We start from the raw sequence: 27730 nt of genomic DNA on the forward strand, positions 1-27730 counted from the left end.
GCGCTTTTTATCTGCGTTTCCACCTGCGTTCTGATAGTTGCGTTTTGAAGATAAAGACACTGCTTAATAAAGTTTAAATAGTCAAACTCTTAGAAAAAAAAAATGGTAAAAAAAAAAAAACCCAAATCTATAATCATAGAAAAAAAATCATGAAATTATATTATGTTCATTAAATTATTGTGGTAATATGATATTTTATGGAAAAATTGCAATAAAGTATTTTCCTTAATTTAAATTGTCGGATTATGTGTGTGTGTGTAAAGGGACTTATGAAATCATTATTTTATTGATCAAAACGCATGCTTTCAGCAATGAGAAAGCAGGTAAAACGTGTGATTTTAAAGGAATCTCGGTTTTTGCCATTTCTCATTGACTCAAATGTTTGCAAAACGCACTGAAAAATGGCAAAAACAACTGACATGGTAGTTCTTTGAACGCATGGTTTTTGCCACAAAATATGCAAATTAAACGCAGCGTTTAGAAACGCAAAGTGGGGTCGGAAAAAAGGGAATTTTAATTTGCTTACCGTAAATTCCTTTTCTTCTAGCTCCTATTGGGAGACCCAGACAATTGGGGTGTATAGCTTCTGCCTCCGGAGGCCACACAAAGTATTACACTTTTAAAAAAGTGTAACCCCTCCCCTCTGCCTATACACCCTCCCGTGGACCACGGGCTCCTCAGTTTTGGTGCAAAAGCAGGAAGGAGAAAACTTATAAATTGGTCTAGGGTAAATTCAATCCGAAGGATGTTCGGAGAACTGAAGACCATGAACCATAAGAACAAATCAACATCAACAACATGTGTACACAAAAGAACAACCAGCCCGAAGGGCACAGGGGCGGGTGCTGGGTCTCCCAATAGGAGCTAGAAGAAAAGGAATTTACGGTAAGCAAACAAAATTCCCTTTTTCTTTGTCGCTCCATTGGGAGACCCAGACAATTGGGACGTCCAAGAGCAGTCCCTGGGTGGGTAAAAGAATACCTCAATAAAACTGAGGAGCCCGTGGTCCACGGGAGGGTGTATAGGCAGAGGGGAGGGGTTACACTTTTTTAAAAGTGTAATACTTTGTGTGGCCTCCGGAGGCAGAAGCTATGCACCCCAATTGTCTGGGTCTCCCAATGGAGCGACAAAGAAGAAGGGAATTTTGTTTACTTACCGTAAATTCCTTTTCTTCTAGCTCCTATTGGGAGACCCAGACAATTGGGTGTATAGCTTCTGCCTCCGGAGGCCACACAAAGTATTACACTTTAAAAAGTGTAACCCCTCCCCTCTGCCTATACACCCTCCCGTGGACCACGGGCTCCTCAGTTTTGGTGCAAAAGCAGGAAGCAGGAAACTTATAAATTGGTCTAGAGTAAATTCAATCCGAAGGATGTTCGGAGAACTGAAGACCATAACCCAAAAGAACAACCAGCCCAAAGGGCACAGGGGTGGATGCTGGGTCTCCCAATAGGAGCTAGAAGAAAAGGAATTTACGGTAAGTAAACAAAATTCCCTTCTTTGTCGCTCCATTGGGAGACCCAGACAATTGGGACGTCCAAGAGCAGTCCCTGGGTGGGTAAAAGAATACCTCAATAAGAAGAGCCGAAAACGGCCCCCTCTTACAGGTGGACAACCGCCGTCTGAAGGACTCGCCTACCTAGACTGGCGCTGCAGAAGCAAAGGTATGCACTTGATAGTGCTTCGTGAAAGTGTGCAGACTAGACCACGTAGCTGCCTGACACACCTGCTGAACCGTTGCCCGGTGCCGCAATGCCCAGGACGCACCTACAGCTCTGGTAGAATGGCCTTTCAGCCCTGAAGGGAGCGGAAGGCCCGAAGAACGGTAGGCCTCGAGAACCGGTTCCTTGATCCACCGAGCCAAGGTCGACTTGGAGGCCTGAAAGTCCATACGCTGGCCAGCGACAAGGACAAAAAGCGCATCTGAACGGCGCAGGGGCGCCGTGCGAGACACGTAGAACCGGAGTGCTCTCACTAGATCCAAAGAGTGCAAAACCTTTTCACACTGGTGAATTGGATTAGGGCAACAGGAAGGCAAGGAGATATCCTGATTTAGATGAAAAGGAGATACCACCTTAGAGAGAAATTCCGGGACAGGACGAAGAACCACCTTATCCTGGTGGAAAACCAGGAAGGGAGCCTTGCATGACAGCGCTGCAAGCTCAGACACTCTCTGAAGAGATGTGACTGTCCCTAGGAAGGCCACCTTCTGCGAAAGACGGGAGAGAGAGACATCCCGCAGCAGCTCAAAAGGCGGCTTTTGAAGAGCCGTCAGGACTCTGCTAAGATCCCAGGGTTCCAACGGACGTTTGTAAGGTGGGACCATGTGGCAGACCCCTTGCAGGAACGTGCGGACCTGCGGAAGCCTGTCTAGACGCTTTTGAAAGAAAAACACGGAGAGCGTGGATACTTGGCCCTAGAGAGAGAGCCGAGGGACAAACCCTTGTCCATTCAAAATTGTAGGAATGAAAGGAATGTGGGTAAGGCAAACGGCCATGGAGGAAAGCAGTTATCAGCGCACCAGGATAGAAAGACTTGCCAAGACCTGTAATAGATCTTGGCGGACGTTGGCTTCCTGACTTGTCCCGTGGTGGCAATGACATCCTGAGATAACCCTGAAGACTCTAGGAGTCAGGGACCAATGGCCACCTAGTCAAGTTGAGGGCCACAGAATTCAGATGGAAAAAACGGGCCTTGTGACAGCAAGTCTGGGTGATCTGGAAGTGCCCACGGTTGACCCACCGTGAGATGCCACAGATCCGGATACCACGACCATCTCGGCCAGTCTGGAGCGACGAGAATGGCGCGACGGCAGTCGGACCTGATCCTGCGTAGTACCCTGGGCAGCATCGCCAGAGGGGGAAAACACATAAGGCAGTCGAAACTGCGACCAATCCTGGACTAAAGCGTCCGCTGCCAGAGGTCTGTGATCCTGAGACCGTGCCATGAAGGCCGGGACCTTGAGAGATCGACGTCCTGCGTTCCTCAGGGGCGATGGATCTCTCGAAGCACTTTTGGGTGCAGAGACCATTCCCCCGCGTCCATGCCCTGATGACTGAAAAAAACGGCTTCCCAGTTTTCTACGCCCGGGATGTGAACTGCGGAGATGGTGGAGCCTGTGGTTTCCACCCACTGCAGAATCCGCTGGACTTCCTGGAAGACTTGACGACTGCGAGTGCCGCCTTGGTTCGCGAACGGCACTGCCTCCATAGCTGCAACCATCTTCCTCAGGAAGTGCATGAGGCGCCTTAAGGGGTGTGACTGACTCCGAAGAAGTGATTGCACCCCCGCCTGCAGAGAAAGCTGTTTGTCCCTGGAGAGTCGCCAGAGCGACGTGTTGACACGCCACCTGAGAAGGGGCCCAGAGGTTCTGAAGAAACGAGCCGCAGGACGAGAACTGAACTCTATCCTGTAACCATGAGACAGAATGTCTCTCACCCATCGGTATTGAACTTGTGGCCACCAGGCGCCGCCGAAGCGGGAGAGCCTGCCACCGACCGGGGATGCGGCTAGGGTAGGCCGAGAGCCATGAGGAGGCCGTTTTGGAGGCAGTGCCTCCTGCGGCCTATTGGGGTCGTGACGTGGGCCGCCACGCATATGAGTTCCTCTGGCCTTTCTCCGGCCTGTTGGACGAAGAAGAATGTGGCTTGGCGGAGGGACGAAAGGACCGAAACCTCAATTGGATTTTTCTTTGCTGAGGTCTCTTAGGATTGGACTGGGATAAGGAGGAGACCTTTCCCTTGGATTCCTTAATAATATCATCCAATCGTTCGCCAAATAAACGGTCGCCAGAAAAAGGCAAACCAGTTAAGCAGAGTCTGGTTCCCTTTCGCGCAGCCACATGGCCCAGCGAACTGCCACGGAGTTAGCATATGCTACAGCCGTGCGGCTAGTGCAGTCCAGGACGGCGTTCATGGCGCAGGACGAAAAAGCTGATGCCCGAGAGTCAAAGACGGAACATGCGGAGCAAAATTCCATGTGACAGCATTAAACTCCTTCAGACAAGCCTAGATTGCTTGGAGAGCCCACACGGCCGCAAAGGCCGGGGCGAAAGACGTGCCCGTGGCCTCATAGATGGACTTCACCAAGAGCTCTATCTGTCTGTCAGTGGCATCCTTCAGGGATGAGCCATTTGCAACAGACACAACGGACCTAGCAGCCAATTTGGAGACTGGAGGATCCATCTTGGGAGAATGAGCCCAACTCTTAACGACTTCATATGGAAAGGGGTAACGCGTGTCAGTGTGACGTTTAACCCAACGCTTGTCCGGGACCGCTCCGGGTTTCTGGACAGCATCCCTGAAGTTAGAGTGATCAAAAAACGTATTGCGTGTACGTTTGGGGAACCGAAACTGGAGTTTCTCCTGCTGAGAAGCAGACTCCTCTACAGGAGGAGGCGGAGGAGAGCGAACCAGCACCTGGATGATGGACGAGATAAGATCCTTTACTAAGGCGTCCCCCTCAGGAGTATCAAGGTTAAGGTTGAAGTCAGGGCCAGAGCCCTGAGCTCCCACGTCCGCCTCGTCTTCCTGAGAGTCCTCAAGCTGGGATCCCTAGCAGCGTGAGGAAGTCGGGGAAGAGTCCCAGCGAGACCGCGTAGCCGGTCTTGGACTGCGGTCCGGGCAGGAGTTCTCCGCCTGAGACCTAGGGCTCAACCTGGGAGCGCGCTGCGGCGCTAACCAAGCGGGGCCTGGATGAGACAAGCTAACAGGGCCAGGGCCTGTGAAAGGTCCAGTCTGGACTGCAATGCCTCAAGGAGCTTAGAAGACCATTTGATCATATGAAAATGACTGAGGGCCAACACCGGTGACTCTGTCCCTGCAGCCTGCTCAGGGGGAGCAGGGGGGTCTACATGAGCCGAGGGGCCCACCAGTGCCCGAGGCTCCGGCTGAGCAAGCTAGGCAGGAGTCGAGCATTGCTCACAGTGAGGGTAGGTGGATCCCGCGGGTAACATAACCCCACAAGAGGTACAGACTGCGAGAAAAACCTGTGCCTGTTGTCTCCTAGGAGAGTGACCACTGAAGGTAAATGTGAACAAAGGGTATACAGTCTGTCCGAACAGAAATATATATAATATATACATATGTATCCGGCACCCTAGAGGGACCAGCAGCGGGTGCTGTGTTCACCCTGAGCTCCCCTGAGAAGCACCCACCGGCAGAATGCCAGAAAATGGCCGCCGGAGCTCTCAGGGGAGGAGTGGGGCCGAGGGCGGCGCCAGCAAAGAGCGGGAGTCTGGGTTCCACCAGGGGCTGCGGATGGAGCACGGTCCCAGCAAATGGATGACCGCTCAGGTCCCACTTCTCCCAGCCGCATAAGGGATGGTGAAGGAGACTGCCTGTGGCTCCAGCCTCCGTACCCGCAATGGGTACCGTCTGGGGTCCCCACAGTGGCCAGTGAGGGGGGAGGAAGACATGCAGGATGCTCCAGCCGTCACATTCGACATCATGTCGGTAATCCCACCCTTACCCCTGACAGGCAGGCCCAGGGGCGGGAGTTTCACGACTAGGCCGCGGTGAAGCCGGGGACTAAATTTGAGGCCGCGTCCGACAAGCAGGCCCGGTCGGCGCGGAAGTCCACCTGCCTCCTCAGTCTTACGACTACCGCGGCTTCCGGGAAGAAGGTGCGCTCCCTGTACAGTCCCCAATGGGGACACAGAGTACCTTTAAGTAGCAGGGCCCGGTCCCTGGGGTTGAAAAGGCTCCGGTCCGGCAGGTTCCACCAGGGGCTGCGGATGGAGCACGGTCCCAGTAAATGGATGACCGCTCAGGATCCCACTTCTCCCAGAGCCGCATAAGGGATGGTGAAGGAAAACGGCATGTGGCTCCAGCCTTTGTACCCGCAATGGGTACCTCAACCTTAACAACACCGCCGACATAGTGGGGTGAGAAGGGAGCATGCCGGGGACCCCGTGGGGGTCCTCTTTTCTTCCAACCGACAACTAAGTTATGAGAATGCATGAGTGGATGTGTGCCTCCTTCCAAACAAAGCATAAAACTGAGGAGCCCGTGGTCCACGGGAGGGTGTATAGGCAGAGGGGAGGGGTTACACTTTTTAAAGTGTAATACTTTGTGTGGCCTCCAGAGGCAGAAGCTATACACCCAATTGTCTGGGTCTCCCAATGGAGCGACAAAGAAATCCAATTTTTCCATAGACTTTGCTGGTAAATCAAAACGCATGCCTTATGGCAAGAAAAAGGTGCTTCCCAAAACGGACCTAAAAAGCACCTAAAACGCAGGTAAAAACGCAAAGTGCGTTCCTAGCCTTAATGTATGAATGTTATCCATTTTTTAACAAATAGCAATCGTACAAGACAGTCTATGGGACTGTTCACACTGCCATGATATTTTTTTATTTTTGTAGACTGAATGGCCTGTTCAAAATTGCTGAGACATGTCGGATATTCATCTGAGTGTCAGGTCAAACTCGGTAATATAAGTCTATGGAAAAAATCTGACAGTACTCCGGTGCCATCCGTGTGCTGTCTGTTATTCAGCGATCGATTTAAACTCCGATGGCTCTGCCCATTTTTGTCATACATAAAAAAAAAAAAAATGACATTGAATGTCTCAATCCCCAACCACTGCAGCCAATTTTCTTGTCCCTCCCTTTCTTCCATGTCATAACTTATTTCATTTTCTGTCGATCTGGCCACACGAGGGCCATTGTTTTTCCTGGGAAATGTTGTAGCTTTGAATTACAGACTAACTTATATAGACTGTTTTGTACGATTGCTATTTGTTAAAAAATGGATAACATTCATACCTTAAGAACTAATGCGTGAATGCAGCCTGGGGGTGGGTTTAAGATCTTTTGCACCAGTTTTACAGCAAAAAAAAAAAAAGTGATTGTTTTATTCCTTTTTCTCTCACTTTACCGCCACCAAAATTTCTTTTTGCATTTTATTTTACAATATAATCTTCTGAAAAAAAAAAAACAAAAAAAAACCAACGTAAATCCTTTAATTTTTTTTTTTTTACAACTTGCTTAGTTTTTTTTTTTTTTTTTTAAGTCAACGGAAGATAAAATCCCTTTAAGGGTGGAAACACATCTATGCGAGTAAAATCGGTCCGACTGGGCTGAAAAAAAACTCAGCTGATTTTAGTTCACGTTAGGTCCGAGTGCAACGCAAGTGCGATACTTTTTCTGAATAAATTAATGATTTTACTAGCGTGTGTAATGCGTATTTTTTACTATGTCATCTGCCATTCAGCGCTGCTACATGGCCGCTGACGGCAGACACAGACAGCCATGCAGCAGAGCTTAATGGCAGATGACAGCAGACACAGACAGAGCCGCACAATCAGAATGAACTCGGGTGAACTTCACCCGACTTCATTGTCATGCTGTGGCTCTGTCTGTGCCGCGTCCTGATTAGCGGTCACCAGTGAAGGACTCACCGGTGACCGCTAATCTCCTGAGTGACTGAAGTTAGCAGCCCTCTCTCATACTCACCGATCTCCGGCGCGGCGCTGCACGGTGTTCACACTGCTGCGGCGGCTTTTACTATTTTGAAAAAGCCGGCCGCTCATTAAACAATCTCGTATTCTCTGCTTTTACCGCCCACTATGATTGGTTGCAGTGAGACACGCCTCCACACTGAGTGACAGGTGTCTCACTGCAACCAATCACAGCAGCCGGTGGGCGGGTCTATACTGTGCAGTGAAATAAATAAATAATAAAAAAAAAACGGCGTGCGGTCCCCCCCCAATTTTAATACCAGCCAGATACAGCCATACGGCTGAAGGCTGGTATTCTCAGGATGGGGAGCTCCACGTTATGGGGAGCCCCCCAGCCTAACAATATCAGTCAGCAGCCGCCCAAAATTGCCGCATACATTAGATGCGACAGTTCTGGGACTGTACCCGGCTCTTCCCAATTTACCCTGGTGCGTTGGCAAATCGGGGTAATAAGGAGTTATTGGCAGCCCATAGCTGCCACTAAATCCTAGATTAATCATGTCAGGCGTCTATGAGACACCTTCCATGATTAATCTGTAAATTACAGTAAACACACACACACACACATGAAAAAATCATTTATTAGAAATAAAAAACACAAACAAATTCCCTCATTACCAATTTAATAAGCCCCAAAAAGCCCTCCATGTCCGGCGTAATCCACGGACCTCCAGCGTCGCTTCCAGCATGAAGGTGACAGGAGCTGCAGCAGACACCGCCGCTCCTGTCACCTCCACGCAGCAAATGAGGTGAGTATCGCGATCAGCTGAGCTGTCACTGGATCCAGCGGTGGCCGCGATTAACCTCAGTGACAGCTCAGCAGATCGCGCTACTCACCTCATTTGTTGCGTGGAGGTGACAGGAGCGGCGGTGTCTGCTGCAGCTCCTGTCACCTTCATGCTGGAAGCGACGCTGGAGGTCCGTGGATTACGCCGGACATGGAGGGCTTTTTGGGGCTTATTAAAATGGTAATGAGGGAATTTCTTTGTTTTTTATTTCTAATAAATGATTTTTTCAGGTGTGTGTGTGTGTGTGTGTGTGTTTATTTACTGTAATTTACAGATTAATCATGGAAGGTTTCTCGGGGAGACGCCTGACATGATTAATCTAGGACTTATTGGCAGCTATGGGCTGCCAATTACTCCTTATTGCCCCGATTTGCCAACGCACCAGGGCAAATCGGGAAGAGCCGGGTACAGTCCCAGAACTGTCGCATGTAATGTATGCGGCAATTCTGGGCGGCTGCTGACTGATATTGTTAGGCTGGGGGGCTCCCCATAACGTGCAGCTCCCCATCCTGAGAATACCAGCCTTCAGCCGTATGGCTGTATCTGGCTGGTATTAAAATTGGGGGGGACCGCACGCCGGTTTTTTTTAATTATTTATTTCACTGCACAGTATAGACCCGCCCACCGGCTGCTGTGATTGGGTGCAGTGAGACACCTGTCACTCGGCGTGGGGGCGTGTCTCACTGCAACCAATCAGGCGCCTGTGGGCGGGGAAAGCAGGGAATACGAGATTGTTTAATGAGCGGCCGGCTTTTTCAAAATAGTAAAAGCCGCCGCAGCAGTGTGAATGCCGTGCAGCGCCGTGCCGGGGATCGGTGAGTATGAGAGGAGGGGAAAATGACCGACAGACTGTGAGAGAGGGACAGAGATAGTGACGGACCGACAGAGAGAGAATAGAGACCGAGAGGGAGAGACCGACTGACAGAGAATAGTGATTGACAGACATCGCTCGTTTCCAGTGTTTTAGGAAACATGCGAGAAATGTATTTAGAAAATCGGATGTCACTAGGATGGTGTGAGTGCCGTCCCGTGACATCCGATTATTTACACGCTCCCACAGACTTGCATTGGAGAGACTCGCAGTAGAAACTCGCAAAAAAGCAGTATGCTGTGATTTTTTTCTCAGTCCGATTTGGACTGAGGAAAAAAAAAAAAAAAAAAAAAAAAAAAAAAAATCGCAGATGAGAGCTGAATCATTCACTAACATGTGTTCGATTCCAATGCGAGATTTTCTCGCATTGCTCTACTGCGAGAAACTCGCAAGTGAGAAGCAGCCCTAAGTGAATCACTTACTTCCTCTATGCCAGAGATGTTATTAACGCCCAGCTTCTTCAGTGAAAACTGCAGCTTCTTGTCATCGGCAGTAGCCGTTCTGTGAACGACCTTCTTCTTTCTGCGGGCTGTACCCTGTGGAGACAATAAACCAAACTCAGGATGGAAGGGGTTGTCTATTACTTGGGTAACGGCTTTTTAAATGCTGTAATATTTTTAAAATAAATTAAACACGTGTTCACCTCCACTACCGTTCCAGTGACCTCTCGCATATTTATGCCACGCGAGTGCTGCACGGATCACACTTCCCTTGGATGTTAGGGGTAAGGTGGGCGTTGCAGCCATTCTTTGCTTCCTGCCTACAGCCCTTCTGGCTTCTCTGAGGGTATGTGCACACGTTTAGTATTCACTGCACTTATTTCTGCACCAAAAAATGTCACTTGGCAGGAAAAACTCAAGTGTAAATTATGGGGGGTTTTGATGCATTTTTTTTGCGTATTTGCCATTTAAATTTGTGAAAAATGCTGCAAATTCGTTGAAAAATTGACGCACTGCAGATATGAAAATATAAGCAGCGTGCACCCGAGACTCCAGGAAACGCAATCACTTTGCTGCGACTAGTAAATGCTTCAGTTTTTGTGACAATACAGCGTGAAAAACCAAGAGAAAACCAAAGCTAATGCGTAACGTGCACATACCCTTGGATCAGGAGTGGGCAATACTCCAGAGGGGCTACATGAGAGACCATGACTGTTGTGGAAGCCAAATCAGCAGGCTGAAATAAAGTCTCCTCAATAATAGCACATTCATTATAATTAGTTTTTATTAATAGTATCACTTAGTATTGAGCAGAATTAAGTATGTTGCCTCGCTGCTACTGCTAAATAACGGCTACGATAGGACTTATTGTAACGTGTATTAGCATACCAAAAACCGCTAAAAACTTATTTACTGCTTTTAATAATTATATGCTCTGCTGTTATTCAGCCCTTGTACCTTAACAGCTCCCTATACACAACATGTCCTCACAGCCATCCAACACAGCATGATGGCCCCCCAAAGCTCCCCAACAAAGTATGATAGACACCCTACACAATATGATGTCCAACAGCCCTCCCGCACACAGCATGATGAATCTCAAAGCTGCACACAGTATAATCCCCCACAAACCGTAATGATGGACCTCACAGGCCCCCTATAGCTTCCCGTATGAACCCCCACACAGCCCCCATATACAGTATGAACCCCTACACAGCCCCCATATACAGTATGAACCCCTACACAGCCCCCATATAGAGTATGAACCCCTACACAGCCCCCATATAGAGTATGAACCCCTACATAGCCCCCATATAGAGTATGAACCCCTACATAGCCCCTCCTAATATAAAGTATGAACCTGCACACGGCGTCCTGCCCCACCACCCATTACAGAATGAACCCCCACATAGCCCCTTCCCAATAAACAGTATGAAGCCCACAAAACCACCCTATATACAGTATTAACCCCCACATTGCCCTGCCCTATACACAATATGAAAACCCCACAATGCCCCCTCATATACACTATGTAGCTCCATAATGCCCCCATATACAGTATAAACCCCCACACTGCACATCCCCCATATACAGTATGACCTCTCACACAGCGCCCCGCCCCCTCCCTCCGTATACAGCATGAGCCCCCACGCAACCTTTTGACCAAGTCTGCCTTACGTGATGCTGGAGCATCCCATGTGAGTGGGTTTTTAATTTTATTCAAGGGGCCACAACATGTGTACATAAATTCATGGGACAAAGTTAATTTCGGTCATTTGTAAAAAAAATAATTAAAAAATAAATAATTATTTGTTAGGGGTGCCCCGTGTACTTTTTTTTTTTCTGGCAGGGGTTGTCCTACATCAAAAAGGCTAGAAAACACTGCTTTACAAAAAAGCCCCAAATAATATAAGATGAAATGTGAAGCAAGCTGTCTCTTGCAAAACAAAGATCAAAGCAGAGTGCTGAGCACACGATCATCTCCACCCATATCTCTCCAACAGTCAGTCCTTACAGTAATGCACCAAAGGTAGGGAACACCCTTCAACTGAAGAGGGAGATTACTCAGCCATTCCCATCTGACAGCTGCAGTCCATAAGGCAGCACTTGGCTAAATATATTCTGTGCACTGCAGCTGTCTCCATGTAGCCTAAAGGCTCGTTCAGAAAAAAAAAAAAAAAAAAAGTATAAATCGGACAAATGCTATGTGATTTTTTTTTTTTTTTTATTGAATCGTACACTGACTCATTAACCCCTTCACGACCGGCCGGTTTTGCGCTTTCCGGGTTTTTTTTTTTCGCCATTCTTCCGAGATACGTAACTTTTTATTTTTCAGTCAATATGGTCATGTGAGGGCTAGTTTTTTGTAGTATGAGTTGTACTTTTAAATGATACCATGAGTTTTACCATATAGTGTACTCGAAAACAGCAAAAAATTACAAATACGGAAAAATTGCAAAAAAAAAAATTGTGATTGCACTAGTGTTTGAGATATTTCATTCAATGTTTTCACTATATGGTAAAACTGGTGTGTAGATGTTATGCCTCAGGTCGGTGCGAGACACCAAACATGTATAGGTTTACTTTTATCTAAGAGGTTTAAAAAAAAAAAAAAAAAAATCAGAAGTTTGTCCGAAAAAAGTGGCATATGTTTTATGCCATATTCCGTGACCCGCAGCGTTCTCAATTTTCGGGATCTATGGCTCGGTGACTGCTTATTTTTTGCGTCTCGAGCTGATGTTTTTAACAATACCACACTTGCGCAGATGCTATGTTTTTATCGCCTGTTATTGCATTTAACGCAAAATTTGTAGCGACCAAAAAACCTTAATTTTGCCGTTTGGAATTTTTTTGCCGCTACACCATTTAACGATCAGATTAATTGATTCTATATTTTGATAGATCGGGCGTTTCTGAATGCGGCGATGCCAAATGTGTGTATATTTTTTATTTTTTTAACGCTTTAATGGGGCGAAAGCGGGCTGGATTTGAACTTTTAGGTTTTTTTTAATTTTTAAAACTTTTTTTTATTTTACTAGGTCCCCTAGGGGACTATATGGATCAGCAATCTGATCGCTCATCCATATCTGCTGATCACAGCTACACAGCTGTGAACAGCAGATATGCTCATTTCCTGTCTCACACATCTCTCGGCCAGGTGAAACAGTAAGGGAGTCATGTGAGCTAGAGGAGTCATCACATAACCCTGTGCTAGCATGACAACCACCGGAAGTCATGTGATCACGTCACGTGACGTCTGGTATCGGTGGTGAGTAAATATTTACCCCGCTTTCAATTATAATGGCGCTGTCACTTATTGACATTTAAGGGGTTAAACGGCACGGGCGGATGACGATTTCACTCGTGCTTAGCAGGCACACATCTCAGCTGTATAAACCAGCTGAGATGTGCGCCAATTCAAAAATAACCCTATGGCTGCTAGGACATAATTTTACCACCCGGAGTCATTAAGGAGTTAAATGAGGCTGTGCACATGACAGATTTTTTCTCTGACAGAAGCTACCTGAAAAAAATTGCAGCATGCTGCGACATTACTCTGAAATCGGATTAGACTCAGCCGTTCAAGTCTATAGTGCAGAGAAAAAAAAAATGTATGCCTCAGTATGGCATCCAATTTTACAGCTATATTACAATTCTGTAGCATATTGTAAATGATTAATAGTTGCTAATGAATAAAGAAGGGAATTTTGTTTACTTACCGTAAATTCCTTTTCTTCTAGCGCCAATTGGGAGACCCAGACAATTGGTGTATAGGCTATGCCTCCGGAGGCCGCACAAAGTATTACACTAAAAGTGTAAAGCCCCTCCCCTTCTGCCTATACACCCCCCGTGCTCCCACGGGCTCCTCAGTTTTGGTGCAAAAGCAAGAAGGAGGAAAAAGAATTATAAACTGGTTTAAAGTAAATTCAATCCGAAGGAATATCGGAGAACTGAAACCATTCAACATGAACAACATGTGTACCCGAAAAAACAGGGGCGGGTGCTGGGTCTCCCAATTGGAGCTAGAAGAAAAGGAATTTACGGTAAGTAAACAAAATTCCCTTCTTCTTTGTCGCTCCATTGGGAGACCCAGACAATTGGGACGTCCAAAAGCAGTCCCTGGGTGGGTAAAATAATACCTCGTAATGGAGCCGTAAAACGGCCCCTTCCTACAGGTGGGCAACCGCCGCCTGAAGGACTCGTCTACCTAGGCTGGCATCCGCCGAAGCATAGGTATGCACCTGATAGTGTTTCGTGAAAGTGTGCAGGCTCGACCAGGTAGCCGCCTGACACACCTGCTGAGCCGTAGCCTGGTGCCTCAAAGCCCAGGACGCACCCACGGCTCTGGTAGAATGGGCCTTCAGCCCTGAGGGAACCGGAAGCCCAGAAGAACGGTAAGCTTCGAGAATTGGCTCCTTGATCCACCGAGCCAGGGTTGATTTGGAAGCCTGTGACCCTTTACGCTGGCCAGCGACAAGGACAAAGAGTGCATCCGAGCGGCGCAGGGGCGCCGTACGAGAAATGTAGAGTCTGAGTGCTCTCACCAGATCTAACAAGTGCAAATCCTTTTCACATTGGTGAACTGGATGAGGACAAAAAGAGGGTAAGGAGATATCCTGATTGAGATGAAAAGGGGATACCACCTTGGGGAGAAATTCCGGAACCGGACGCAGAACCACCTTGTCCTGGTGAAACACCAGGAAAGGGGCTTTGCACGACAACGCTGCTAGCTCAGACACTCTCCGAAGAGAGGTGACTGCTACTAGGAAGACCACTTTCTGCGAAAGGCGTGAGAGAGAAATATCCCTCATTGGCTCGAATGGTGGTTTCTGAAGAGCCACCAGCACCCTGTTCAGATCCCAGGGTTCTAACGGCCGCTTGTAAGGAGGAACGATGTGACAAACCCCCTGCAGGAACGTGCGTACCTGTGGAAGTCTGGCTAGGCGCTTCTGGAAAAACACAGAGAGCGCTGAGACTTGTCCCTTAACCCCTTCAGCCCCAAGCCTATTTTGACCCTAAAGACCAGGCCATTTTTTGCAATTCTGACCAGTGTCACTTTATGATGTTATAACTCTGGAACGCTTCAGCGGATCCCGGTGATTCTGAGATTGTTTTTTCGTGACATATTGGGCTTCATGTTAGTGGTAAATTTAGGCCGATATTTTTTGCATTTCTTTGTGAAAAAAACGGAAATTTCGCGAAAATTTTGAAAATTTTGTAATTTTCAAACTTTGAATTTTTATGCTCTAAAACCAACGAGACATATGACACAAAATAATTAATAAATAACATTTCCCACATGTCTATTTTACATCAGAACAATTTTGGGAAAAAAAAAAAAAATTTAAGGAAGTTATAGGGGTTCAAAGTTTATGAGCAATTTCTCATTTTTACAACAAAATTTACAAAGCCACTTTTTTTTAGGGACCACATCACATTTGAAGCAATTTTGAAAGGTCTACATGACACAGAACACCCAAAAGTGACACCATTCCAAAAACGGCACCCCTCAGGCTACTCAAAACCACATTCAAGAAGGTTATTAACCCTTCAGGTGCTTCACAGTAACTAAAGCAATGTGGAAGGAAAAAATGAACATTTTACTTTTTGCAACAAAAATGTTAATTTAGCCTCAAATATTGCATATTCACAAGGGTAGAAGGATTAAATGAACCCCCAAAATTTGTTGGGCAATTTCTACTGAACACGCAGATACCTCATATGTGGCGAAAAACCACTGTTTGGGCGCACGGCAGGACTCGGAAGGGAAGGAGCGCCATTTGACTTTTTTGAACAGAAAATTAGCTGGAATCGTTAGCCGCACCATGTTGCGTTTGGAGAGCCCCTGAGGTGCCGAAACAGTGGAGCTCCCCCACATGTGACCCCATTTTGGAAACTAGACCCCTCATGGAATTTTTCTAGATGTTTATTGAGCACTTTGAGCCTCTGGGGGCTTCACAAAAGTTAATAGAGTTGAGCCGTGAAAATAAAAAAAAACTTTTTTACCACAAAATTGTTACTTCAACCAGGTAGCTTTTTTTTTCACAAGGGTATCAGGAAAAATTGCACCATAAAATGTATTGTGCAATTTCTCCTGAGTACGCAGATACCTCATATGTGGTGGAACTCAAATGTTTGAGCGCACAGCAGGGCTCGGAAGGCAAGGAGCGTCATTTGACGTTTCAAACGCAAAATTGTCTGGGATAATTAGCGTATTCCATGTTGCGTTTGGAGACCCCCTGAGGTGCCGAAACAGTGGAGCTCCCCCACATGTGACCCCATTTTGGAAACTAGACCCCCATGGCATAGAAAAAAAAAACCAGCGGAAGATGGGGGGGGGGCGGCAGATGGGGCGGCAGCAGATGGGGGGGCAGCGGCATCTAAAGGGAGCATCTGTGATTGTGAGACGGCGGCTGGGATAGGGTGGGGGCGGATGGGAGAGGGCGCAGTGGATGCAGGAGCGGCAGAGGATGGGGGGAGGGAGCGGGTTGGGAGGGATGGGTGGGAAGGGGATAGTTACCCTACAGGATGGATTTAGGCAGCTGGATCACAGGAGATGAAGGAGGCAGCAGATCGGGGAGGGTGAGAGGTGGGGGAGGGAGCGCAGCGCAGATCACGGAGGAGACAGGTGAGCAGAGCACAGATCACGGGGGTGAGAGGTGAGGGAGAGCGGACAGATCACTGGGGTGACAGGTGAGGGAGCACAGATCACGGGGTGACAGGTGAGGAAGCACAGATCACGGGGGTGAGAGGTGAGAGCGCGCAGATCACGGGGGAGACAGGTGAGCAGAGCGCAGATCACGGGGGTGAGAGGTGGAGGGAGAGTGGACAGCAGATCACGGGGGTGACAGGGGAGGGAGCACAGATCACGGGGGTGACAGGTGAGGGAGCACAGATCACGGCGGTGACAGGGGAGGGAGCGCACATCACGGCGGTGACAGGGGAGGGAGCGCACATCACGGCGGTGACAGGGGAGGGAGCGCACATCACGGCGGTGACAGGGGAGGGAGCGCACATCACGGCGGTGACAGGGGAGGGAGCGCACATCACGGCGGTGACAGGGGAGGGAGCGCACATCACGGCGGTGACAGGGGAGGGAGCGCACATCACGGCGGTGACAGGGGAGGGAGCGCACATCACGGCGGTGACAGGGGAGGGAGCGCACATCACGGCGGTGACAGGGGAGGGAGCGCACATCACGGCGGTGACAGGGGAGGGAGCGCACATCACGGCGGTGACAGGGGAGGGAGCGCACATCACGGCGGTGACAGGGGAGGGAGCGCACATCACGGCGGTGACAGGGGAGGGAGCGCACATCACGGCGGTGACAGGGGAGGGAGCGCACATCACGGCGGTGACAGGGGAGGGAGCGCACATCACGGCGGTGACAGGGGAGGGAGCGCACATCACGGCGGTGACAGGGGAGGGAGCGCACATCACGGCGGTGACAGGGGAGGGAGCGCACATCACGGCGGTGACAGGGGAGGGAGCGCACATCACGGCGGTGACAGGGGAGGGAGCGCACATCACGGCGGTGACAGGGGAGGGAGCGCACATCACGGCGGTGACAGGGGAGGGAGCGCACATCACGGCGGTGACAGGGGAGGGAGCGCACATCACGGCGGTGACAGGGGAGGGAGCGCACATCACGGCGGTGACAGGGGAGGGAGCGCACATCACGGCGGTGACAGGGGAGGGAGCGCACATCACGGCGGTGACAGGGGAGGGAGCGCACATCACGGCGGTGACAGGGGAGGGAGCGCACATCACGGCGGTGACAGGGGAGGGAGCGCACATCACGGCGGTGACAGGGGAGGGAGCGCACATCACGGCGGTGACAGGGGAGGGAGCGCACATCACGGCGGTGACAGGGGAGGGAGCGCACATCACGGCGGTGACAGGGGAGGGAGCGCACATCACGGCGGTGACAGGGGAGGGAGCGCACATCACGGCGGTGACAGGGGAGGGAGCGCACATCACGGCGGTGACAGGGGAGGGGGCGGGTAGCTGACCACGGGGGTGAGAGGTGGGGGGAGCGTGCAGCACATCACGTAGGGGAGGGGGCGAGCAGCACATCACGTAGGGGAGGGGGCGAGCAGCACATCACGGAGGGGAGGGGGCGAGCAGCACATCACGGAGGGGAGGGGGCGAGCAGCACATCACGGAGGGGAGGGGGCGAGCAGCACATCACGGAGGGGAGGGGGCGAGCAGCACATCACGGAGGGGAGGGGGCGAGCAGCACATCACGGAGGGGAGGGGGCGAGCAGCACATCACGGAGGGGAGGGGGCGAGCAGCACATCACGGAGGGGAGGGGGCGAGCAGCACATCACGGAGGGGAGGGGGCGAGCAGCACATCACGGAGGGGAGGGGGCGAGCAGCACATCACGGAGGGGAGGGGGCGAGCAGCACATCACGGAGGGGAGGGGGCGAGCAGCACATCACGGAGGGGAGGGGGCGAGCAGCACATCACGGAGGGGAGGGGGCGAGCAGCACATCACGGAGGGGAGGGGGCGAGCAGCACATCACGGAGGGGAGGGGGCGAGCAGCACATCACGGAGGGGAGGGGGCGAGCAGCACATCACGGAGGGGAGGGGGCGAGCAGCACATCAAGGAGGGGAGGGGAGGGGGCGAGCAGCACATCACGGAGGGGAGGGGAGGGGGCGAGCAGCACATCACGGAGGGGAGGGGAGGGGGCGAGCAGCACATCACGGAGGGGAGGGGGCGAGCAGCACATCACGGAGGGGAGGGGAGGGGGCGAGCAGCACATCACGGAGGGGAGGGGAGGGGGCGAGCAGCACATCACGGAGGAGAGGGGAGGGGGCGAGCAGCACATCACGGAGGAGAGGGGAGGGGGCGAGCAGCACATCACGGAGGGGAGGGGGCGAGCAGCACATCACGGAGGGGAGGGGAGGGGGCGAGCAGCACATCACGGAGGGGAGGGGGGCGAGCAGCACATCACGGAGGGGAGGGGAGGGGGCGAGCAGCACATCACGGAGGGGAGGGGAGGGGGCGAGCAGCACATCACGGAGGGGAGGGGAGGGGGCGAGCAGCACATCACGGAGGGGAGGGGAGGGGGCGAGCAGCACATCACGGAGGGGAGGGGAGGGGAGGGGGCGAACAGCACATCACGGAGGGGAGGGGGCGGGCACCGATCACGAGGGGGAGGGGCCGGGCAGCAGATCGGAGGGAGCGGTGGCACTGACAGATGGAGGAGGACAAGGTGCACGATCCCTGTCCTCCTCCATCTGTCATAGTGCCACCGCTCCCTCCGATCTGCTGCACGGAGGTGAGGGGCCGGGCAGCAGATTGGGGGGAGCGGTGGCGGCAGCGGATCGGGAGGTGTGGGGGTGAGGGCAGGAGATCGGGGAGACAGGTGGCAGATCGCGGAGGGCAGCGGCGGCGGATCGGGACGCTTTTCGTACAGTGCAATGGCAGCGCGGCAACTTCCGGGTCCCATGCTCCGGTCCATAACAGCATGGGACCGGAGCTTGTCGCCCTGCCATTGCACTGTGTACATACACTCACTGTGCTCAGCGTGCTGCAGGGACAAGTGAAGCTGATGGGGGCGGTCACCGGCAACAGCTCCACTGTGATTGGAGAAATCGGTCACAAGGCCGATCTCTCCAATCAGAGCATTGGAGCTGGGGGAGGGTGATCCAGTGAGGTCACACAGCTCCAGCCAATGGCCAGTGCTACAGCTGCACTGGCCAGGGCTGGATTTCAATGTTTCAGTCATTTTAAATGGCTGGAACATTACAGTGGCTGTGATTGGTTGAGCGGCGTTTGTCAGCCAATCACAGCCTCCGTAGGTCCGGGGAGGAGGCACCACCCCTCCTAAGGTCAGGAACAGGTCCCCTCCTCCCCGAATCTGCGTTTTTTGTTAACATATTGCAGTCACCGGAGGCTCCGGTGCCGCGATTCCGCCATGACGGAAAGATCCGTCCTTGGTCGTTAAGGCCCAGGGCACAAGGACGGATCTTTCCGTCCATGGTCGTGAAGGGGTTAAGGGAGCCGAGCGACAAACCCTTTTCAAGTCCAGATTGAAGGAAGGACAGAAAAGTGGGCAAGGCAAAAGGCCAGGGAGAAAAACCCTGAGCAGAGCACCATGACAGGAAAATTTTCCACGTCCTGTGGTAGATCTTGGCGGACGTTGGTTTCCTAGCCTGTCTCATAGTGGCAATGACATCCTGAGATAATCCTGAAGACGCTAGGATCCAGGACTCAATGGCCACACAGTCAGGTTCAGGGCCGCAGAATTCAGATGGAAAAACGGCCCTTGAGACAGCAAGTCTGGTCGGTCTGGTAGTGCCCACGGTTGGCCGACCGTGAGATGCCACAGATCCGGGTACCACGACCTCCTCGGCCAGTCTGGAGCAACTAGGATGACGCGGCGGCAGTCGGCCCTGATCTTGCGTAACACTCTGGGCAACAGTGCCAGCGGAGGAAACACATAAGGGAGCTGAAACTGCGACCAATCCTGAACTAAGGCGTCTGCCGCCATAGCTCTGGGATCTTGAGACCGTGCCATGAACGTCGGTACCTTGTTGTTGTGCCGGGACGCCATGAGGTCGATGTCCGGCACCCCCCAGCGGCAACAGATCTCCTGAAACACGTCCGGGTGAAGGGACCATTCCCCTGCGTCCATGCCCTGGCGACTGAGATAATCTGCTTCCCAGTTTTCCACGCCCGGGATGTGAACTGCAGAGATGGTGGAGGCCGTGGCTTCCACCCACATCAAGATCCGCCAGACTTCCTGGAAGGCTTGGCGACTGCGTGTGCCGCCTTGGTGGTTGATGTATGCCACCGCTGTGGAATTGTCCGATTGAATTCGGATCTGCTTGCCTTCCAGCCACTGCTGGAACGCTTTCAGGGCAAGGTACACTGCCCGTATTTCCAGAACATTGATCTGAAGTGAGGACTCTTGCCGGGTCCACGTACCCTGAGCCCTGTGGTGGAGAAAAACCGCTCCCCACCCTGACAGACTCGCGTCCGTCGTGACCACCTCCCAGGATGGGGGTAGGAAGGATTTCCCCTTCGATAATGAAGTGGGAAGAAGCCACCACCGAAGGGAAGCTTTTGTCGCCTGAGAGAGAGAGAGACGTTCCTGTCGAGGGACGTCGGCTTCCTGTCCCATTTGCGAAGGATGTCCCATTGAAGAGGACGCAGGTGAAACTGCGCGAAAGGGACTGCCTCCATTGCTGCCACCATCTTCCCCAGGAAGTGCATGAGGCGCCTCAAGGGGTGTGCCTGACCTTGAAGGAGAGATTGTACCCCCTTCTGTAGCGACTGCTGCTTGATCAGCGGAAGCTTCACTATCGCTGAGAGGGTATGAAACTCCATGCAAAGATATGTCAGCGATTGGGCCGGTGTCAGATTTGACTTTGGAAAATTGATGATCCACCCGAAACTCTGGAGAGTCTCCAGAGTAGCGTCGAGGCTGTGTTGGCATGCCTCTTGAGAGGGTGCCTTGATCAGGAGATCGTCCAAGTAAGGGATCACCGAGTGACCCTGAGAGTGGAGGACCGCTACTACAGTAGCCATAACCTTGGTGAAAACCCGTGGGGCTGTTGCCAGGCCGAACGGCAGTGCCACGAACTGCAGGTGTTCGTCTCCTATGGCGAAGCGCAAGAAGCGCTGGTGCTCTGGAGCAATCGGTACGTGGAGATAAGCATCTTTGATATCGATCGATGCAAGGAAATCTCCCTGGGACATTGAGGCGATGACGGAGCGGAGGGATTCCATCCGGAACCGCCTGGTCTTTACGTGTTTGTTGAGCAGTTTCAGGTCCAGGACAGGACGGAAAGACCCGTCCTTCTTTGGGACCACAAACAGGTTGGAGTAACCACCGTGACCCTGTTGCTGAAGAGGAACAGGGACCACCACTCCTTCTGCCTTCAGAGTGCCCAGCGCCTGCAGAAGAGCCTCGGCTCGCTCGGGAGGCGGGGATGACCTGAAGAATCGAGTCGGGGGACGAGAGGTGAACTCTATCTTGTAACCGTGAGACAGAATGTCTCTCACCCAGCGGTCTTTTACCCGTGGCAGCCAGGTGTCGCAAAAGCGGGAGAGCCTGCCACCGACCGAGGATGCAGATTGCGGAGGCCGAAAGTCATGAGGAAGCCGCTTTGGTAGCGGCACCTCCTGTGGTCTTTTTTGGACGTGACTTAGACCGCCATGAATCAGAGTTCCTTTGATCTTTCTGAGGCCTTTTGGACGAGGAGAATTGGGACCTGCCCGCGCCCCGAAAGGACCGAAACCTCGACTGCCCCCTCCTCTGTTGGGGTATGTTCGGTTTGGGCTGGGGTAAGGATGTATCCTTTCCCTTGGATTGTTTGATGATTTCATCCAAACGCTCGCCAAACAATCGGTCGCCAGAAATTGGCAAACTAGTCAAGCGCTTTTTGGAAGCAGAATCTGCCTTCCATTCCCGTAGCCACAAGGCCCTGCGGAGTACCACCGAATTGGCGGATGCAACCGCCGTACGGCTCGCAGAGTCCAGGACAGCATTAATAGCGTAAGACGCCATTGCTGACGTCTGAGCGGTTATGGAAGCCACCTGCGGCGCGGAAGTGCGTGTGGCTGCGTCAATTTGCGCTTGACCTGCTGATATAGCTTGTAGCGCCCATACGGCTGCGAATGCTGGGGCAAAAGAAGCGCCGATAGCTTCATAGATGGATTTCAACCAGAGCTCCATCTGTCTGTCAGTGGCATCTTTGAGTGAAGCCCCATCTTCAACTGCAAGTATGGATCTAGCCGCCAGTCTGGAGATTGGAGGATCCACCTTGGGACACTGAGTCCAACCCTTGACCACGTCAGGGGGAAAGGGATAACGTGTATCCTTAAGGCGCTTAGAAAAACGCTTATCTGGACAATCATGGTGATTCTGGACTGCCTCTCTGAAATCAGAGTGGTCCAGAAACATACTCGGTGTACGCTTGGGAAACCTGAAACGGAATTTCTCCTGCTGAGAAGCTGACTCCTCCACCGGAGGAGCTGAGGGAGAAATATCCAACATTTTATTGATGGACGCAATAAGATCGTTCACTATTGCGTCCCCGTCAGGAGTATCAAGATTGAGAGCGGCCTCAGGATCAGAATCCTGATCAGCTACCTCCGCGTCATCAACCAGAGATTCCCCTCGCTGAGACCCTGAACAATATGATAATGTCGAGGGAATTGCTAAGCGAGCTCGCTTAGTCGGTCTGGGACTGGGGTCTGTGTCAGAGCCCTCAGCCAGGTTTCTATGATAATCCCCGGGGGGACGTTGTTGGTCCAACTGAGGGGGGCCAGGGAACAATGATTCAACAGAGTCCCTGTGCTGAGATACCGGTCTGGACTGCAAGGCTTCTAGTATCTTAGCCATAGTCTCAGAGAGTTTATCCTTAAAGACTGCAAACTCCGTCCCTGTCACCTGGACAGTGTCAGCAGGTGGAGCCCCCTGGGCCCCCCCTAGCAGAGGCTCTGGCTGAGTAAGTGCAGCAGGGGCCGAGCAGTGCACACAGTGAGGGTCAGTGGAACCTGCCGGTAGCGGCGTCGTACATGCGGCGCAGGCAGCATAGTAAGCCTGTGTTTTGGCACCCCTGCCTTTTGTGGGCGCCATGCTATGTCTTCCCTGAGTAACACAATAGGGAATATAGCCAGAAAGCAACTGTGCACTATACAGTGTAAAATATCATAAACATATAATTACACTTATGCACACTGGGGCTAGCACCACAGGTGCTGCTTACCACCCGATTAAAACGGTTGTGAGGCCACCATAATCCCTGCCTGGGTCTCCCAGAATTTGTCCCCCTCTGCAGCGTCCGAGGAGCTGACAGGAATGGCTGCCGGCGTCCTGAGGAGATGAGGGAGTCGTGGGCGTGACCCAGAAAGTGCGGGAACTGGTGCCTCACAGTGCACAGTGAGGGGGGTGGAGTATGCAAAGCATGCTCCAGCCCTCACTGCTGCACGTCTGTACAGCGTCCCGCCCTACCCCTGCCTGTCAGGGCTGTGGGCGGGAGGAGGAAACACTAGGCCGTACAAGCCGGGGACTCAAGTAATAAGCGTGGCTGCCATAAAAGCGCGGCCGCGCGGATGTCCCCGGTGCACTACAAGTCCCAGCCGCGCCGCAGTGTTAAAACATGGCGGCGGCGGTAGTGCGGTAGTTCCCCTTCATAAACACACTCAGCGATGCTGAGTGTGTAATGGCACATTAACCCGGTCAGCGCCGCGGTCCCCGGTGCACTAGCGCACACCCAGCAATGCTGGAGTGTTGCTGTGCGCGGTCCCCACAGGGACACAGAGTACCTCCAAGTAGCAGGGCCATGTCCCTGAACGATACTCAGCTCCTATCCAGCAGGCTCCCAGGAGTTGTGGATGGAGCACGGTCTCAGTGCCTGGAAACCGATAGGATCCCACTTCACCCAGAGCCCTAAGGGGGATGGGGAAGGAAAACAGCATGTGGGCTCCAGCCTCCGTACCCGCAATGGATACCTCAACCTTAACAACACCGCCGACAAGAGTGGGGTGAGAAGGGAGCATGCTGGGGGCCCTATATGGGCCCACTTTTCTTCCATCCGACATAGTCAGCAGCTGCTGCTGACTAATCTGTGGAGCTGTGCTGTAAATGTCTGCCTCCTTCGCACAAAGCAAAAAAACTGAGGAGCCCGTGGGAGCACGGGGGGTGTATAGGCAGAAGGGGAGGGGCTTTACACTTTTAGTGTAATACTTTGTGCGGCCTCCGGAGGCATAGCCTATACACCAATTGTCTGGGTCTCCCAATGGAGCGACAAAGAAAATGAATTGTGCACGAATGGCAAGAGAAAAAAAAAATCATCCCACTTTTCTAGATGAAAATTGGAGTGATTTAGTATACTCGTGTGAACCTGGCCTAAAAGGAAAACATCTGAACTACAAAAATATCACTTAAAAGGGAACATTTGCAACCAGCAGACTCACCGAAACAAATGATGTCTAATTCAAATCACAAAAATACAGAAATTACCTTTCCACCAATGCGGACTTGTGCTTGAAGTTTTGCTAACTTTTCTTGATTCATGATATTTTCTTTCATCTGAAAACAAGAAAACAATACAAAATGAGAGGATTTCAGAACAGGCGGCTTTCAGATGCACTACATCCTCTGTGACATCTAATATGGATGATGAACCTTAGGCAGAATACATTTATCACAATCATTTACTTGTCACTGAAAACTAAAGCTAAAAAGCAGTTATTTATTTTGTGATCATTATTATGTGCAAGGGGATGAAAGCATGAGACGAGGCATAGTAATATGTGACCCACACGCTGCACGTCACAGTATATATTATATAATAATGAGAGTGCGTCCCCGGCCTCAGGTAACCCCGACAAGCCATGATCTGCGCAAACACTACGGAGAAAAACTATAGTGACAATTATTTAATGGGTGTAAGGGTTTGGCCACGTGATATGGTTTACTGTGTATCCAAAACTCTGCCCACCAGTGGTGGGGCCATGGCACAACGATTGTGAAACAATTCCATGGCTATTGGAAAAACAATTATTGGATGTGTAAAGTGATCTTTTAACTGGCTGTAAAGGAACAAAGAAATAAAAAGAGAAGACATTATTTTTGGCAGCACCTCGTCCTCTAAAGTCGTCCTGTCTCAACGGGTCATTTACTAACTTGTGCAATGGAAACGCACCCTTATCTGTGCGTTATTTATTCTACTCACTTGTATGTCGGCATTAATCCCACAGCTCTTTACAGACATCACAATCTACATTCCCGTCAATAAATCAGTATGAAACCAGAGATCCCAGAAGAAACAAACAAGCACGGGAAGAACATACGAACACCTTGCCCAATTATGATCTTGGAAACGGTGTTCTGTGGTGTCTGTTAGAGGTAGACACATCAGGAGGACAAATACCGCAGCAACTTGTCTTTAAGGGCTCGCTCACACCACCGTATAACATGGACTGTGGAGTCGGTAAACCAAACCTTCGACTCCTCAATTTCTCTTGCACCGACTCCGACATATATTGCTTAAAGTTAGGTGAAAAATTTATTGTAATACATGAACATCAGACATTTAATAATATTTATGATACAATAATCAAGATATTTGGATAGAACATAAAATATATATTTATTGTAATACAACTTTAGAACACAAACTGTAATAAATTGTAAATATGTAATATACAGTAGATTACATATATATCTTTTGTATATATATATATATATATATTACATATTGTATTACATATTTACAATGTATTAGTTTTTTGTGTTCTAAAGTTGTATCCAATAAATATATTTTATGTTCTAAATATCTTGATTATTGTATCAAAAATAATTAAATGTCTAATGTTCACATTGTACTACATTTTTCACTTAAATATAAGCATTATACTACATGTTTTTAGTAAAATATTCAGCACATTCTGCATTGCACTGCTGTCCCCAATTTATTATATATTTTAAGAGTCGGTGCATTTTATACCGACTCCACCAAAATTAGCTCCAACTCCACATCCCTGCGTACAACATGGACGGGGGCCATCAGATGTTTTAGCGGATAGCACTAGCTCCAATGTTATCCTAGGGAGCAGTGCCGATCACCAATGCTGTTTTTCCCCGTGCTGACCCGACAGGAGAGAAAAAAGTCGCAGCACAAATCAGATGACACTCACCATTCAAGTCTATGGGAGTGCGGAAATCATCTGACTGTACTTAGACATGATCTCCGCTGACTCTCAGATCTATCATCTGAGAGAATCTAATCGCATTAAGCTGACACTCGGATCATGGTGTGACGCCCCGGCGCCCGGACCCACGCACGAGAGGCGCCCGGACCCACGCACGAGAGGCGCCCGGACCCACGCACGAGAGGCGCCCGGACCCACGCACGAGAGGCGCCCGGACCCACGCACGAGAGGCGCCCGGACCCACGCACGAGAGGCGCCCGGACCCACGCACGAGAGGCGCCCGGACCCACGCACGAGAGGCGCCCGGACCCACGCACGAGAGGCGCCCGGACCCACGCACGAGAGGCGCCCGGACCCACGCACGAGAGGCGCCCGGACCCACGCAGTAGAGGCGCCCGGACCCACGCAGTAGAGGCGCCCGGACCCACGCAGTAGAGGCGCCCGGACCCACGCAGTAGAGGCGCCCGGACCCACGCAGGAGAGGCGCCCCGGCGCCCGGACCCACGCAGGAGAGGCGCCCCGGCGCCCGGACCCACGCAGTAGAGGCGCCCGGACCCACGCAGTAGAGGCGCCCGGACCCACGCAGTAGAGGCGCCCGGACCCACGCAGTAGAGGCGCCCGGACCCACGCAGTAGAGGCGCCCGGACCCACGCAGTAGAGGCGCCCGGACCCACGCAGTAGAGGCGCCCGGACCCACGCAGTAGAGGCGCCCGGACCCACGCAGGAGAGGCGCCCGGACCCACGCAGGAGAGGCGCCCCGGCGCCCGGACCCACGCAGGAGAGGCGCCCCGGCGCCCGGACCCACGCAGGAGAGGCGCCCCGGCGCCCGGACCCACGCAGGAGAGGCGCCCCGGCGCCCGGACCCACGCAGGAGAGGCGCCCCGGCGCCCGGACCCACGCAGGAGAGGCGCCCCGGCGCCCGGACCCACGCAGGAGAGGCGCCCTGGCGCCCGGACCCACGCCGCCTCTGGACACACACCGCCCCTGCAACCGGCCCAATGCTGCATGACACCCCAGCACCCAGCAGAGGTGAAAGCCTTGGTGTCACATTATTATGGCTGCACTTGTGCCAGTCCGTGGCGACCTTACACTGGGGGTACTTCAGGTCCCAGCACGCCACAGCCTCAGACCTGAACCAGTGACAGACCAGCGCGGAGCCAGCACTACAGCACGAATATGCCGGCGCCTCGGCCCATAACAAGCCTGCACCGCATCCAGACCGGCCCAGCATGTCGCCAGCACCGTCCCTCACCTTCTGCGGCCGGCAGGCGGGTCTATATAGGGAACACTGCGGGTATATCTGCCTCCAGAGAGCGGCGGCACCGGGCGCGCACACACGCGGGGAGCAAGAGGGAAGCCAAGAGGAAGGACCGGAAGTGAGGCGCGACCCACGTGACCGTCGGTGCAGCGCGACCCACGTGACCGTCGGTGCAGCGCGACCCACGTGACCGTCGGTGCAGCGCGACCCACGTGACCGTCGGTGCAGCGCGACC

At 51.9% G+C, this 27730-nt stretch overlaps 1 protein-coding gene across 1 annotated transcript in view; it reads right to left on the bottom strand.

The window, feature by feature from the left end:
• BTF3 (basic transcription factor 3) overlaps nucleotides 1-27573 on the bottom strand; it is a 61638-nt gene extending 34065 nt beyond the window's left edge. Inside the window, exons 1-3 of the mRNA XM_075342134.1 lie at nucleotides 27490-27573; nucleotides 24544-24612; nucleotides 9542-9655 (exon numbers count right to left, since the gene is read on the bottom strand). Coding sequence (XP_075198249.1) covers nucleotides 9542-9655; nucleotides 24544-24612 — 183 coding nt within the window. The 5' untranslated portion in view covers nucleotides 27490-27573. The remainder of the gene's footprint in view (nucleotides 1-9541; nucleotides 9656-24543; nucleotides 24613-27489) is intronic.
• Nucleotides 27574-27730: the final 157 nt, after the last annotated feature.

The sequence above is a fragment of the Anomaloglossus baeobatrachus genome, chromosome 1, assembly GCF_048569485.1.
Source record: "Anomaloglossus baeobatrachus isolate aAnoBae1 chromosome 1, aAnoBae1.hap1, whole genome shotgun sequence".
NCBI lineage: Eukaryota > Metazoa > Chordata > Amphibia > Anura > Aromobatidae > Anomaloglossus > Anomaloglossus baeobatrachus.